Genomic DNA, 14,752 nt, shown 5'->3' on the forward strand with positions numbered 1-14,752 from the left:
TTTTTTTGCATCCAGGTAGTTGTGAGCTGCATAGACAGAAGTGGTGAAGAACTGATCCATTTTTTTTTAAAGAATAAGCTCACTCAAGCAGTTTATGATGGATATCAGATCATTTTCTGTAACCCCACTGTTTGTGAAAAGTTGTGGTTTTACATTTTAACACTCTTACAAGTTTCTCATGTGATTTTCTTAAACTTTACTCACCACATAAGCATCATATTCGTGATGTACCAATATTCAGGACACATCTGCAGGAAAGTTCATATTTAAAACTGTGAGAGTTCCAAAACTGAGAGCCAAGTTTAACTCACTGAGTTTGCGGCTGCAATCTGTATGTAAACACTGCCTGATTTACTAAGACAGCAGCTCATTACGCTGTCAGCTCCTGGGACAAGTGAAGGAGAGCTCAGCAGATGCAGTTCAGCGGTGGGATGAGATCACTACAGCTTCTAGTGATTTTACAGTTCATTGATTGTGAAATAAAATATTGATGAACACAAACCAAAACTAACTGTCCGCTATCTGTTTGCTTTTTAGTAATCAGATATTGTGCTCATTAATAATATTGCTTCATTTTAGTTTCTAATAATCGATTTTAGTTATATTTCAACCTATATTTAATTCAAGTTTATTTCCTCCACTAAAACTTTGAGACTCGAGTGTCATTTAAGTTCAATATGGGTCCTATAACAATACTACAAGAAGTACTAATATTACTACTAAAACTACTACTACCACTACAATAATAAAAATATCACAAATATTAATTTGAGCATTTTGCAGGTATGATATATTTATAATATAAATCATGTAATCATTGTTGAGACATTCAGGAAAAAAAGCTCTTTCAAAAAACATGGGAATGTGCTTTTATTAAATAAAGAATAAATTACAATAATAAGACATTAATGTATAAATAACTCAATATAACACTTATAACAATTATATCTTAATGTGTCACAGCAACTTTGAGAAAAGTGGTTATTAAATAAATGTAGATTGTGAAGTTCTACTGATTCAAAGGGATGAGTGATATGTGGATGGTGGGCCATCGGTTTAGTTACAGGAGTTAAGACAGCAGCACTTTATCTCATGATTTAGATTTAACGTACACGTCACACATTCAGAAATAGTTGATGAGTTGATGTAAAGTTGCAGTGATGTATGAACTGATTGGCTGTAAGCAAATAGGCAATATGGACAAGCATGCACAGATAAACACTGTTTCAAATTTCTGCTTGAAACCTTTGACTGCACTAAAATCACAGACAACTATTATCAGTTTGTTGCAGACATCAAATTTCATATCAAAATCACACAAACGTGTATGATTGTATAAAATGATGATTCAACTTTGATTGATAGATACTGAAAGATTGAATTACTTTTAATTTTGGCATATTCGTGCTGTACTGTAGACAGTACATGGCAGAACAGTATAAATGTTGAGTTCCTGAAGAAAACTTGGTAAACATGTTTAGAACTTAATAAATGAATTGATTTTGGCAAAACACTTTGAGTGCATACCATTGGGGTAACACTATTAAAGCTTCTTGTAAACCTGTATCACTGACAGCAGTGGAGGACCTAAACTCTCAGGAAATAAGCCTGAACTGTGTAAAAATCTCAGCAGTCGATATGTCTGAGGAGGACACAAAGGGTCAAAGGGTTCTTCTCATTTCTCTATTTTGTGCCACCTCGTCTCCTCTCTCCTCCGTCCTCCTGCCTGTGACCTGGAAATCAATCTCAGCGCGCCTTCTTGAAGCATGTCTCACTTCCTAAAATGCATCTTGAAGAGTGAGGAGAGAGGAGGCTTGAGCGAGGATGCATAGGTGTATCCTTTGCGGAAATCCTTTCGGCACCCATGACAATGGACAGATGATGCAGCTGTGCCACACGTCATATTTAATTTACGTTGCTTTAAAATGACGGCTCCGAGGCAAGGACGTCTCATTTTGCTAAATGCCTGTTGCCTTGATTCCTCTCTCCTTGTGTCTCTTCCTTGCCTCCTCTGCTCGCATCTCAGGTGGGAGGGACTAAGACACGAGGAGAGGAGGCGAGGAAAGGAATTGAGGATGTATAAACTGAGAAATGAGAAGAGGGGGAAGTGTATGTTTCCTGTTCTAGTGAGTCACTGCTTATACATGGCAGACTGCTGCCACCAAGTGGTGAACAGGACAAAAAAGTTTAAAATGGAATTAACACAAATACTTGGTCACCACATCAGAGTTCGGTTATGTTCACAAATACTTTGCATGGCACAAGACATCAAACAAACAAAAAAAAAAATCCTGTTCACCTATCATTGGGTATACTCATTACAGCAGTGGTCGGATATCTTTTGGATCAGAAAATATTCTTTTCATGAATGGCCAGTGGGTCTGCTGAGGAGAAAAATGCCAAACAAATAAAAAAACCTTGAGCAAAGCTTAGTGGTTTCTCAACGACTGATTTACACTATATATGAATAACTCCAGTTGAGTAAGCTTGTATAAGAAATTTGATTGTTTTATGGCATTATTGGTAAAGCTACTCTTAAATTCTGTAAAGTAATACAGGTTAAATTACATGCTACAGACTTTTAAATTGACATTCAAATTGGGCGCATGTTGTCCATTTAGCTGTAAAAATAGGTCACAAAGTCAATCTGAATCCAGGAAAAAAATATTTAATATCTAATAAAACCACTGTCCTCTTACCCACTGTGGTGTAACACAGTATGCTGAGCTTTATCGTCGCAAAGTGTTCGGTTTGTGTGTGCTATTACGGTGAATCATGGAATCCCAGAATCTGCAGTATTCACAGTCATGAACCTTGTGGACTCATTAATTACACACAGAACTGCATTTAATATGTGGCTGATGTTGCAGCTTTCTCTCATCTTAGTATGCAGGTCTGTGCGCACAAACTATTTTGAAATGGAAAATCAAACATAAATAGGACGAGGGAACATTAGAGAAATTTCATTCCAAATTGTTTTCTTTGTGAAGGTGGGTATAAATTAAGTAATGGTTGTTAAGCCCTCCTGACAGTAAAGCCACAGGGATTCTTTCTCCAAATGAACAGTTGCTGCTGAGAATTTTAAAAAAGCTATTTGTGCAGAGTCAACTGCAGAGCTGCCTCACGCATCACTACTACACAAGAATAATGATTTTAATATTTAGAGCAAATCATTTAATTTGTCTGAATTCAGACATCAGTTGCTACACAGCACTAAAACTAAAATCTGCCTCTTTCACACATAGTAACGTGACACTTTCTAAGCTTGTACTACCCGGACGATGATCAATGACAAGGCATTGGCAGTAGATAAAACATTTCATAATGGCACTAAGTCTCTGGGTGTCCTGCCCTCCAAATATTCACAGGAATGACTTTGAAAGGAAACTAGAGGGGTTTGATATGTTTGTGGGGAAGGAAGTGTAGAAGACGATGGTGGAGTTTGGAATCAGAAAAAAATTATATGATTAAATGACACCAATTTTTTTAACAGATTTAAATGTTTTCCAGGCATGCAGAGATGCTGTGGTGGATTATAGTATTCTGTAGATTCATCTATCAGCTTCATTGCATTGTTTTTTACTCTCATTCTGTCTGAACAAATCCCAACTGACTGACTGACTGACTACAGGTTGCTTTCTTGGGTGTCATTGCAGGATATGGGGTGCAGACCTCCATTTTCGTTCAGTCTCTTGGCACGATAGGTTTCGTAGTGAATGTTATGAGTGACCTCCTTCAAATCCTGGAGGTGAGACCTGAGAAAGAGAGATACAGAAACACATGTTTCTAGTTATGTACAGTATATAACTATTTAAAACAGGGAGGTATCAGCATTATTGTATTTTTTTTTAATACATTTTAGTGATCCTTATGTTTTGGTTCAATACAGTGCTAAAATCCTAAAATGTAAAAATTATACCCTTACATGCAAAGAATTATACATCCTTATTTTCAAAATGCTTACTTTGTGCTTATTATGCTTATTTTCACAACATTATGCTTTTTTTTTTTGAGCTGAAATCATTAGTCGATTATTGAATCATTAGTTGATCGTCAAAAACTACTTTGGTAAGCGATTAATCATTTGAGTCATTTCTTAAAGCAAAAAAGTCAAAAAAAGTCATGGTTCCAGCCTCTCAAATGTAAACATTTGCTGGTTTTTGTAGCCTTCTGTGATAGTAAACTGAATATCTTCAATTTGAAGACTTCACCTTGTGCTACTATTCTCTACATTTTATATACCAAACACATTTTTTTTGATAAATCAAGAGTATAATCAGCGGATTATTTGATAATGAAAATAGTCATTAGCTGCAGCCCTATTAATTTTACCCCCGATTCATGTTATTGTTAAAATACTATGACACAGAGAAAGTTTCCCAATATGGCAAATCCCATTATTTCTAATTGCTCCTTAAATCCAGTTTATTGCATTGCATTGGGGTTTTAATTATCTATTTAAAAGACTATTTTACCTGATCAGGAAATCTCTCAGCTGAGCAAACTCACAATGGTTGGGATTTTCAACTGCAACAAAAATAAAATTGGACAGAATCAAATGTCATATCTTGTATGTCAAGTTCTTCACCTGAGACCATTAATATTATTTCTGTGGCAAAGGGACTGTAAATGTTACTTATTAAGAAAGGCCACATCACCCACCTTCTACAATTCCCCACGCTGTCTTCCTCCCCAGAACTCGTTTGCCATTCACTTGATATTCTTTGTCGCTGCCCACCACAGCAAAGGGCATCGCCTCCTATGGACGGAGACATTTCACCACGGTTCAGTGTACTGAAGAGAGCTGGACGAGGTTTATGAGATGAAACAAATACACAACATGCCCCAGTGTCCTGACATTCTGTTTGGAGGAAGCGGTGTGTGAGTGTGAGAGAGATTGGGTCAAGCTGGGAGGAAAGGAGGGAAAGACTCATGCTCTTGAAGAGGAAGAAAATCATGTGACAAATGTGCGTAAAAGAAAGAAGAAAACCACTTACTCTGATTTTGTCATTGTCGCTTTTATCCTCCATGTCTTCATCAAACTCCTTCTGTGGGTAAAACTCAATCCCGCTCATCTCCAGCTCCTTCCTTACCTACAAAACAAAGCCAGGAAACAACACCCATCTGTGACACATCTTCTGAGCACTGTCTTCAAATGACTCGTGCACCCATCAGGTTGTGGGATCTATAGCCTGTCCAATATGGAAAGTTTGAGATAGATACAAATACCGGTATTTGAGAGTCAAATAATTCGATAAAAATAACCTTTTTTTTTGTTTACATACACACATTACATAAATATTTTTTGATCCCTTAAATTTGTTTTGTTTTTTTAAATCCTTCATTATCATTATTATTTGGACCACTTGGGGGCAGCGGAAACAAGCTGAAAACACAACATTGACAAATGATCACCCTATAAAGTTTATATTATGAAGTTGTTAGCAAACAGTTGCTTATTTATACATCCAGCAGACAGGGAGCAACATCAGCATTCATTTGTTATTCGTGTTTCTGGTCACCTGATGAATATAATATTCACTCTCCTTTTAGCTCTGATTTTGTTCTCCACCAACTCTAACTTTGTCTTTCTGCTGTTTCATGCTGAGCAGGCAATGTACACAGCTGCAACAAAGATATGAGAGCAGTAAGACTGAACCAAAAAGTTGTGGGACATAAAAAAGATCCAGTGAAACTGCAGAGTTGGGTGATGATTTTCTGTGTGTTTGTCACTATGAGCGCCACCTTTCACATTATACATAGTCATTTGATCCATTGATAATCTAAAAATATTGATTAAAGCAGCTTTAAACACCAATATATATACTGAGCAGGACAATCTGAAGTTGATAAATAAACTCGTCAATGCTCTGTTGAGGACAAACAATGTAATGAAGACACTGTTTCTAAAATACAAACATATCTTTGGCATTTCTTTACTGGCATTTCTTGATAACTACAGGCGCTGACATTAAGCTAATATCGGCTGATATATAGGCCTGGCCGATTAATCAGCTTTAGTGGGATCACTGGTGAAACTCACCCGCTGTTTGAACTCCTGTCTCTCCTCAATGGTCATCGTGTCTGCCTTTGCAATGACAGGAATAATGTTGACTGAGTGACTCAAGCGCTTCATGAACTCAATGTCTAGCTGCCGAAGACTGAGACAGACAGACAACAGAAAAGAAAGAGAAGGAAAGCGAGTAAGTAGGTAGATTTAGGGTCTGTGATTCTCCAAGAAGGCTCATGTGCGACAGTAAAAAGACAATCAGGATAACAAATTGCAGAAGGAGGCATAGGGATTTTATTTGTCATGTTTCATATGTGTCATTACCTTCCCTGGTCTTGTAGCAATTACAAAAGACTTACAGTGTGAATGCTATTGAAAAGTGGGCTTATCATTGGACAAAGGTTGTGTGCCAGTTCTTGTTTGCCAGCACACAAAACATCCTGTCGGTCTCAATTACACCGGCTAAGAAGGATGGGATACACTGGCTGTAATACACAAAAGACTGTATCCGTTTATTCATTAAAGAGCAATTTCACAGTTGTCAGCAGGAGCTAATTGTGAGGTGTTCAGAGGAGAGAGAGAGAGGTGTGTGTTGTCTGCAATATAAAGTAGCACACTTAGGGCTTTGTTAATCTGAATGCTGTATGTGTATGTATGCTGCCTGGGTTGCCAGCTTTGCCAACAGATGAATAAAAACACATGCCTTTTTAGATCAGATACTTAAAGATGAGTGATAACGTTACTAATCTCTAGTTCTGATAAAGTTTAACTCACGAGTGTCCTGTTGGGGTGATGAAATAGAGACAGCAGTGCACCCTGGTGTCAGGGATGCGCTTCTTTCTGGTGATGTTGACCTCCTCCTTTAGGAACTTCTCATACTGCTCATTAATGTACTTGGAAATGGGCTCCCAGCTGTGGATAAAGCAGAAGAGGCAAGTTTGAGAGAAAAAGACTACTTGAGCGAGAAAAGAACAGAAGACTTTACTTGGGTAGGACCATTTTCAATATAGTTTTGGGGAACTAAATGCATTGTCGTACTCCTGAACTAAAAGTACAACATTGTAAGGTAACAAGTGAAAAACTGTTCTTGTTAAGATAAAACAGTAATGATATGTATGAGGCTTTAATGATCCAGGAGTTGGAAAACCCACCAGTTGTCATTATTGATTTGGTCTCCAAAGCCTGGAGTGTCGACGACTGTCAACTTCATCTTCACACCACCTTCCTCAAGGACTGTAAAAAAAAAGATGCACACAAAGAAAATAACAAAATAAACCATAGCTGTTGCTTTGTATGTGGAAATACAATCTGTTTTATGCAGCTGATCTGCATTTGATGAATAATCAACATCTGAATATTATAAATGGAGAAACAGCATTCAAGCTAGAAACAAAACCAAACATAGAATAAATGATCTGATTGAGATATTTTTAACATCTGCATGTGATGCCACACGTCTGCTGTGTCTCTCACTGGCAAGAGCATAATAATGTCAGGTCACTGTCAACCGCAGGCGATGTGTGCATGATCATGTAAACTGAAGCAACTAAACACTGAGCTCTGTCCAAGGGTTTGACATATCACCACTGTTTCTTTTGTGCTGTTAAATCATCAAGAATGTATACAAGTTCCTTTTCCAGTCCCATAATGAGCACAGTACAGCATGCTACATACTGAAGACTCCCCAACCGATTTCATAAACGGCATGAAGAGCTGTCTGCCACAGTAACTGATTTGAAGCTAACACTGGGGGAGGGGCATCAAAGTCAGATATTTTCAGATACTAGTGGCTTTAAATAGGAGTAATATGCTCTGTATTCTAGCTAATTTAGCGCTCTTTTCAAACCAAAATCATGGCTGCTCAGTTCTGTTTATTCCAGCTGAAAGCTTGTGCCTTGTGGAAGAATATCCCAATTACATGGATGCTTTATGAGGGAAACTCAGTGATGAGTGAAACATTTCTGATTCCTCGCTCTACAACATTGTTAGCAAACCACAAATTGAGCCATGTTTACCTATTTGTGTCAGTTGTCAGCAGGGGTCATTCAACGTTACCATGGAAACACAGCTCTCAGTTCTGAGATTGTCTGGCATTATGGTAGCAAACTTTTTAGGCTTCAAATGAGTCTCAAATCATGCCTCTTTGTGAAACTAGCCCCCAATATTAGTAGAATGACGTTAAGAGACATTGTGCTTTTTTACCAGCTGTAAAGCTTGTGTGTTTCTCGTTTGAGAAGTCCTATTATAATGAACAGACAGACTGGCTGGATAGTAAAAGTCTGCACTCTGAGAAGCTGGAAAACATTCTGGACATTGTGTAATGCACCCACAGTATGTGTGTGAACAAATATCTGGGCTAAAGATCAACAAGTCTGTCCACAGGCCCTGCATGACAGAAAAACACTGCCTCTACAACTCACAGTGACGGACATTTCTCCCAGGATTGATAAATTTGCATCATGTAAAAGCTGTCAGCGATCCAGTGGGAATCCGTGGGCCCAAGAACTATCTGTACTGGCCGATGACTAAAAACCATTTGTCATGATGTAGTTATGAGTTTTAGTCATAGAGGAGATGTAGCAATACGGTCAGGCCATTTATTACTGAACTCCAACGTAGATAATTGAGCTCAGTGAAATGCTACACATCACTGCTGATGTAGAAATATGGTAAAGAAATTCATTATTTAACTTCAATATTCAGATAAATATAACACAACACCTCTGACATGTTATATGTAGGCACATGAGGCTTTATATAGTAGCTGTTAATGGACAGCGTCCAGATGACTACGACTGAAACCTTTTCTACGATAGAACACTCCTGGACGAATGAGGGACTACACCTAAGAGGTGAGGGACTACACCTAAGACTACACCGTCTTAGCTGTTAATGATTACACAATTTCCAAAACACTTGGCATACCTGCAGTCGCCTTATTGAACTTTACATTCACCTGTGGTTATTATTTTATAGCATATGTCGTGGCGATGGCCAGCCCTTAAAGGATCAGTTCATATTTTTTCAAGTCTGTCTTAAGACGACAGTTAGGTCTCCATATGAATTCCTCCTGCTCATACTGGATATTAAGAGATCCCTTTCTAACATGCTTCCAATGTAAATCAGTCCTTCTTCTGTGCAAAAATATATTCACAAGTTTTTCTGAAGCTAATATGAGGCTTCAGCAGTCTGAATCAAGTGAGTATCCTCCAAAGTTACTGTCTTTTTAGTACAAAACACAAAGTAGATCGCGCTGATCAATGTTTATTTATCATGTCCTTCCTCAGGGCTGAGTGCAGGTAAATTTCATTGAACGGAAACATAATGTGACCTTTAGTGGTCCAGTCTTCCTGTTACCTGCTCCCGCCAGCTTGTTGTGACCTGTTACTTGTTTTTTTGGACCCTTTGCCTCCCTGCCTTGACCTTTTTTGATTTGGTTACCTGTCCTGACTGACCATCACTGTTTAACAAACCCTGCTTTGTACCATGGACACAGTAAACTTTGCCTGGAAATCCAGTATGATTGAACTTACACTGGCACATTAACACTGCATCAGAAAATGTTGTAACAGCAGAAGTCCCAGACCCAGATTATCACCAAAATCTAGTTATCTGATCCTTGAACAACAATCTGTCATCTGTCAGTGATCTGTCCACCAAATTTCCGCATAATCCATTTATTTCAATTGCTACTTTGCTTGTAGAGATAACTACCCCAAATAGACACAAGTCAGGCAGGTTTCCACACTTATTTTTTTATGACATATAGTATAATTATTCCAGAGCAATATATCCAGTAGGAAAATTAATTCTCAGTAATTTTGAGGTAACCACCAGCATTGACAGTCACAGCAAACAAATGATCAAAGCCTCTTACACTAAGTACCTGCGGAAGTTGGCCCGTGCATTTGTAGCTCAACTAAAATAAATGGCAAGCTCACTTGGCAGCTACCAGGGTGCACTGATAAACAGTAAGTAGGCTATATGGGACTTTTAAGAACATGGTCAAAGATTGTTAATTTTCTATGTCAAATTAGATGCTGCTATAAATGTCTGGTACTAAAGAGAGAACGGTAGCTCTCTCCCTGTACTCACCATGAGACACTGCTTTGATCTCTACAGTTTTGGGGATCTTCTCATCACGGCCCCACCCTGCGCTCTTCCTGCTCACCTGGGACTTGAATAGGGTGTTCACCAGAGTTGACTTTCCGAGACCGCTGTGACCTGAGACGAGAGGGAGGGGGGAAAACATTTAATGAACAAGGCCGAAGAGGAGGTAAACTAATGAGAGACAGAAAGTGTCCAGGTATGAAGGAAGACTTTAGATTGCTTTGCTTTTCACCAAGCACAAAAATCTGAGAAAAATATTTTTTAAATAAATTCAGAATATTTGCAGATATTTCCCAGGTGCTGTCATCTGTAAAACTATCCTCTTCACAGCTTTACACTAATATTCATTTTTCACCTAATTCACAGGCTTTTGTGACTTACCCACAGCCATGATATTAAAGTCAAAGCCTGTCTTCATGGTCTTCTTCCTCATCTGCTCAATGATAGTGTCGATACCAATGTACCCCAGCAAAGTGGATCCACCGCTGGAGTTGTGGGAGCCGCCATGACTATGACCTCCATTGTGTGCCGCAGTGTGACCCCCACTATGGCCTGCAACATAGCCCACACTATGACCCACACTGCCAACATGCCCCAGGCCGTGACTCCCGATGGGGACTGGAATGGCACTTGGAGGAGGAGCAGAAAGGCTGCCTCCTCCTCCGACGCCTAGGCCTTGGGGCGGGAAAGGGCTGGAGGGCGAAGGAGCCGCCACATTTGGGGGCTTGGCAGGGACAGCCGGTTTGGGTCTCACTTCAGGAGGAACTACGTCTGACATGTCTACAGAAGAAAAGGAGAGGAGGATAAAAACAAACGTTTTCATAAAAAAATACTGCCACATCACTAGGAAGTAGGCCAGTAGAGCTGGCTGAGGCCTCTCCTCCCTTTTACTTGTTCCACAGTTAAGAAATTAGTTGTTAGAGTAGTCTTACAGGGTTGGTTCACCCAAAGAGAGTTTTGGTTTTAAGATATCTGTCTCCAGAGTAACAGGGACATTGTGAAAAGAGATTGGTTGAATAGAGATGTGACTGGTGCAGATATTGATCTTATTAAGTGAATTGGGTATTGGCCAGATCTCACAGATCCACATTAAATACTTCATTCATTTCTTCATCAATGTCATTATAAAATTTGGTATTTCCACTATTAGTTACATTAATTTAGTCATTGCGGGCCACCAACTCAACTTTTAAAGCCACAACAATCCCTTGTGTATATTAGGGTTTAGACAAAGTGTCCTTGGGCAAGAAACTGAACCTCACATTGCTCCTTCGGTGTGTGAATGATTAATTAACTTCTTTATACTGATGAGCAGTTCTGCCATCAGTGTGTGAATGTGATATGTAGTGTGTGAAGCGCTTTAAGTGGTCAGAAGACTAGAAATGGACTACAGTCCATTTACCATGATAAGTGTAACTGCAGTACAGAAATGCAAAAGACATGTCATCATTACATCTGGTTTGTCCACCAGAGATATTTTTCAGATTTTTCTGCTAAGGACATACTGTATCACTATCAGCCTTAAAAATCTAGTAAAGGTCAGGCTGTGGTACTCAGTATTGGCAGATACCCACAGTTTAGATATCAGTATTGGAAGAAAAAAGTCAGATCCCTATATGTAACTTTTTAATGCTGTGAGCACTAGAGCTGCAACGATTAGATGATTAATCAATTAGTCAATTGGGAGAAAATGTATCAGCAACTACTTTGATGATCGATTAATCGTTTTGAGTCATTTTAAGATAAAAAACCAAACTTCTCAGGTTCCAGCTTCTCAAATATGAATCTTTCGCTGTTTTCAAGTCATTTTAGGGCGTTGCAATGGGCTCTGGGAACTTGTCATGGGCATTTGTTTGCTATTTACTTCTATTGTATCGGGTGGCAGCAGAAATCTTAGAAATGGATACTAAATCTCAAACTATCTGCATAGGTCAGCAGCACAGGTAAGATAGAGATTATGTTTTTGTGAACTGACCCTTTTAGTGAAGCAAACAGTGCAGGCAGATGGTAACAGTAACAGGCATGAGGTTGAGCCAATATGTTGATAACCTCAGCCCTCCAGGGTGTACACATGGAGCAGCCTGCTGCCATGCTTTAAGTCAGCCACAGTCGTAGATACAGATCACACAGGTCACTGAGGCAGTGGCTGTCACTTTGAATCACAGCACTGAGTAGTCATGCAGCCCTGCTCCGCTCTCTGCCCGCCCTCTTCGTCCTCGTTGCCTTTACACATACAGTATCACCAGTTTGGCAGAATTATTTCAGCATTAATTGTGAGCTAAATACTGCAGGCAATCACACTTGAAGACTGAAACATACGATAGCTGATGATGCTCTGCTGACATGAAAGCTACGACCCTTATTTTTGTTAAAAAAAAATAACGTCAAGGGCCACACATTATGTCTCCATGTTTTAAGCGGCCATCTCTTGTCTGTTTTAATACAACACACGAGGTTAGCTCCATCACAGCCTGTCGACCCCATTGTCTCTCTCCAGTCATGCTGGATAATAACGTTAACAGCTAGCGGCGGCAGCGGCTGTTAGCTAGCTGCTAGCTACAGTCCGCTAACGGTCGGCTCCCTCAGCGCTGCTGTAGCGTCACACTTACCGATTCCCGTTCAATTGACCTGCAAATCTGCGCGAGGAGAACACAGGCGTTTTGTCGACTGAGTAATCTATAAGTCGCTCTGGGCCCAAGAACAAGCGATTTATATCCAAACTCAGAGATAATAAGATGAGGAGCGATCATGTGATTGGTCTGGGTACCTCTCCTCTCCTTCCCTCTGGCCTTGAGCCCCCCTTTTCCGTTACCAAGGCGACAAGAGGAGAGGGAGTGGGGAGATGCAGCGCGCATGCGCAGTATTTACCTCAAAGGGACTTTTTTTTTTTTTGGTAGCTGTCTTTTGTCAGTGATACAGACTATTTTTAGGGAACATTTTGGATTTGCATTATAATTCATAATAAATAAATCCAGTCTGATCTCTAATGAAATGTGTAGAAACTTTTTCAAAATGTAAAAATTCGTAGGTGAGTATGGTGAAATAGTGGTGGAAGATGTACTGAGATCTTTTACGGAAACAGTGGTGGAAGAAGTATTCAGATCCTTTACTTAAGTAAAAGTAATTTAATGTAAATAACACCCCATTACAAGTATAAGTCCTGTATTCATAATTTTGTGCAGAAGTATTATAAACTATCAAAAGTAAAAGTACTCATTTCAGAGGCAGAATGGCCCCTGTCATTATAATATGATATCATTGGATTACTATTAGCCTACTTATGCAGAGCTAATTTTAACTACTTTATAAACAGAAGTACATCATATTTATAAGATCATGTTTTATTTTGCATATAAAATCAGTGTAAAGACTAGCTGCTGAAGACTAGTAACTATAACTGCCAGATAAATGTAGTGGAGTAAAAAGTAACAGAAAAGAGAAATACTAAAGTAAAGTACCTTGGAATGGTAATTAAGTACAGTACCTGAGTAAGTTACATTCCACCACTGTACTTAAGTTAAAGTAGCAATGCCTCACTATAAAAATACTCCATTACATGTACAAGTCATTCATTCATAATTTTACTTAAGTATTATCAACATAAAGTACTTAAAGTTTCAAACATGAAAACACTCATTCAGTGGCAGGATATATTATATTAATGGGTTATTGTAACTGATGCATTATCAGGTAAGCAGCATTTTAATATAGAAGCTGGTCGAGGTGGAGCTCATTTAAACTGCTTTAAATACTGGTGGGTAGTTTAATTTATAACAAAGCATCATATTTTATAAACACATGCATTATGATATCCTAAAGGCCCTCATAACACATCTGTTATCCTTATTCAGGAGATGTAGACACCTAATTTATACTTATTGTTGTTGTTTTTTTATCCCTATCCTGTGATATTACTACAGGATTAACTTTAACCAGCAGTAATTACAGAGTATTTGCAAGTGTTGCTGTGATATTGTTTTGTAAAATTATTCTTTAAAGTGTTACAGGAGGAGAACCTTAGCTGTGTCTCAGTACTCACAGTTTATCTCTGAGTTGCTCTCCGACCATCCTTCTTTTGCTTTCCTTTCCAACTAACGCTGTCATGTCTCTCTTCAGCATGTCTGTAACTCTACTGATAAGGAGCCATGTCTTAAATCCCTCTGCTATCCTCTTTGACTACCATCGCGTCTGAGTTCCCGCCCCCTTAGCTAGAAAATTATTTAACTCACTAAATAGATTAAAAACAAGAGATGAATGAGTCCCAGTCATGTGTGCTTTGAGGAATTTGTTCAGTTAAAGTCTTCAAAGTGGTTTGGATATCTCTGTACTCACCCACATACACTGAACCTGGGTAATACATGGTGACGTAATAGGGGTCCTCTGGTTCCTCCATGATAAATGCTCTGTCTGCTGGAGAGTAATTCGGTTGGTGTAGTGGAAGGAAAGCTGTTGCTGTTGTTGTTGTCTCGTCTGGCCTCTGGTACACTCTGTGCTGTGGCTGTGATGGCAGGTCAAAGACCCCCTTTGAATTGATGCCAAAACTGTTTGTGTTGAATGGGCAGTGTGCCACAGACGGTGGCCAGCTTACAACGCATTTCTCTGACGGATATAGCTTTGTGGGCACCCCATGAT

The 14,752-nt window shown here is 39.1% G+C and overlaps 1 protein-coding gene across 5 annotated transcripts; it reads right to left on the reverse strand.

The window, feature by feature from the left end:
• Positions 1–852: 852 nt before the first annotated feature.
• On the reverse strand, positions 853–14,611 carry sept3 (septin 3). 5 transcript variants are annotated; one of them, XM_044191265.1, is made up of 10 exons: positions 14,453–14,609; positions 10,502–10,900; positions 10,106–10,234; positions 7,162–7,243; positions 6,785–6,922; positions 6,044–6,161; positions 4,998–5,093; positions 4,663–4,759; positions 4,476–4,527; positions 853–3,755 (listed from the first exon to the last, which is right to left on the reverse strand). In XM_044191265.1, exons 1-10 carry the CDS (start codon positions 14,511–14,513, stop codon positions 3,626–3,628), a joined length of 1,302 nt encoding a protein of 433 aa, XP_044047200.1. In that variant the 5' UTR covers positions 14,514–14,609; the 3' UTR covers positions 853–3,625. The 5 variants fall into 5 exon arrangements, with proteins under 5 accessions (XP_044047200.1, XP_044047202.1, XP_044047204.1 ...); XM_044191267.1 differs by lacking the exon at positions 14,453–14,609 and adding an exon at positions 14,160–14,308; XM_044191269.1 differs by lacking the exon at positions 14,453–14,609 and adding an exon at positions 12,730–13,475.
• Positions 14,612–14,752: the final 141 nt, after the last annotated feature.

The sequence above is a fragment of the Siniperca chuatsi genome, linkage group LG3 (genome assembly GCF_020085105.1).
Source record: "Siniperca chuatsi isolate FFG_IHB_CAS linkage group LG3, ASM2008510v1, whole genome shotgun sequence".
NCBI lineage: Eukaryota > Metazoa > Chordata > Actinopteri > Centrarchiformes > Sinipercidae > Siniperca > Siniperca chuatsi.

Coding starts and splice junctions, on each gene's coding strand:
- sept3 (XM_044191265.1), bottom strand. CDS start 14,513: ATGGAGGAACCAGAGGACCCCTATTACGTCACCATGTATTACCCAGGT. Junction 10,901..14,452: donor CCCAGGTTCAGTGTATGTGG/GTGAGTACAGAG, acceptor TTTCTTCTGTAG/ACATGTCAGACGTAGTTCCT. Junction 10,235..10,501: donor CTTTAATATCATGGCTGTGG/GTAAGTCACAAA, acceptor CTCTCGTCTCAG/GTCACAGCGGTCTCGGAAAG.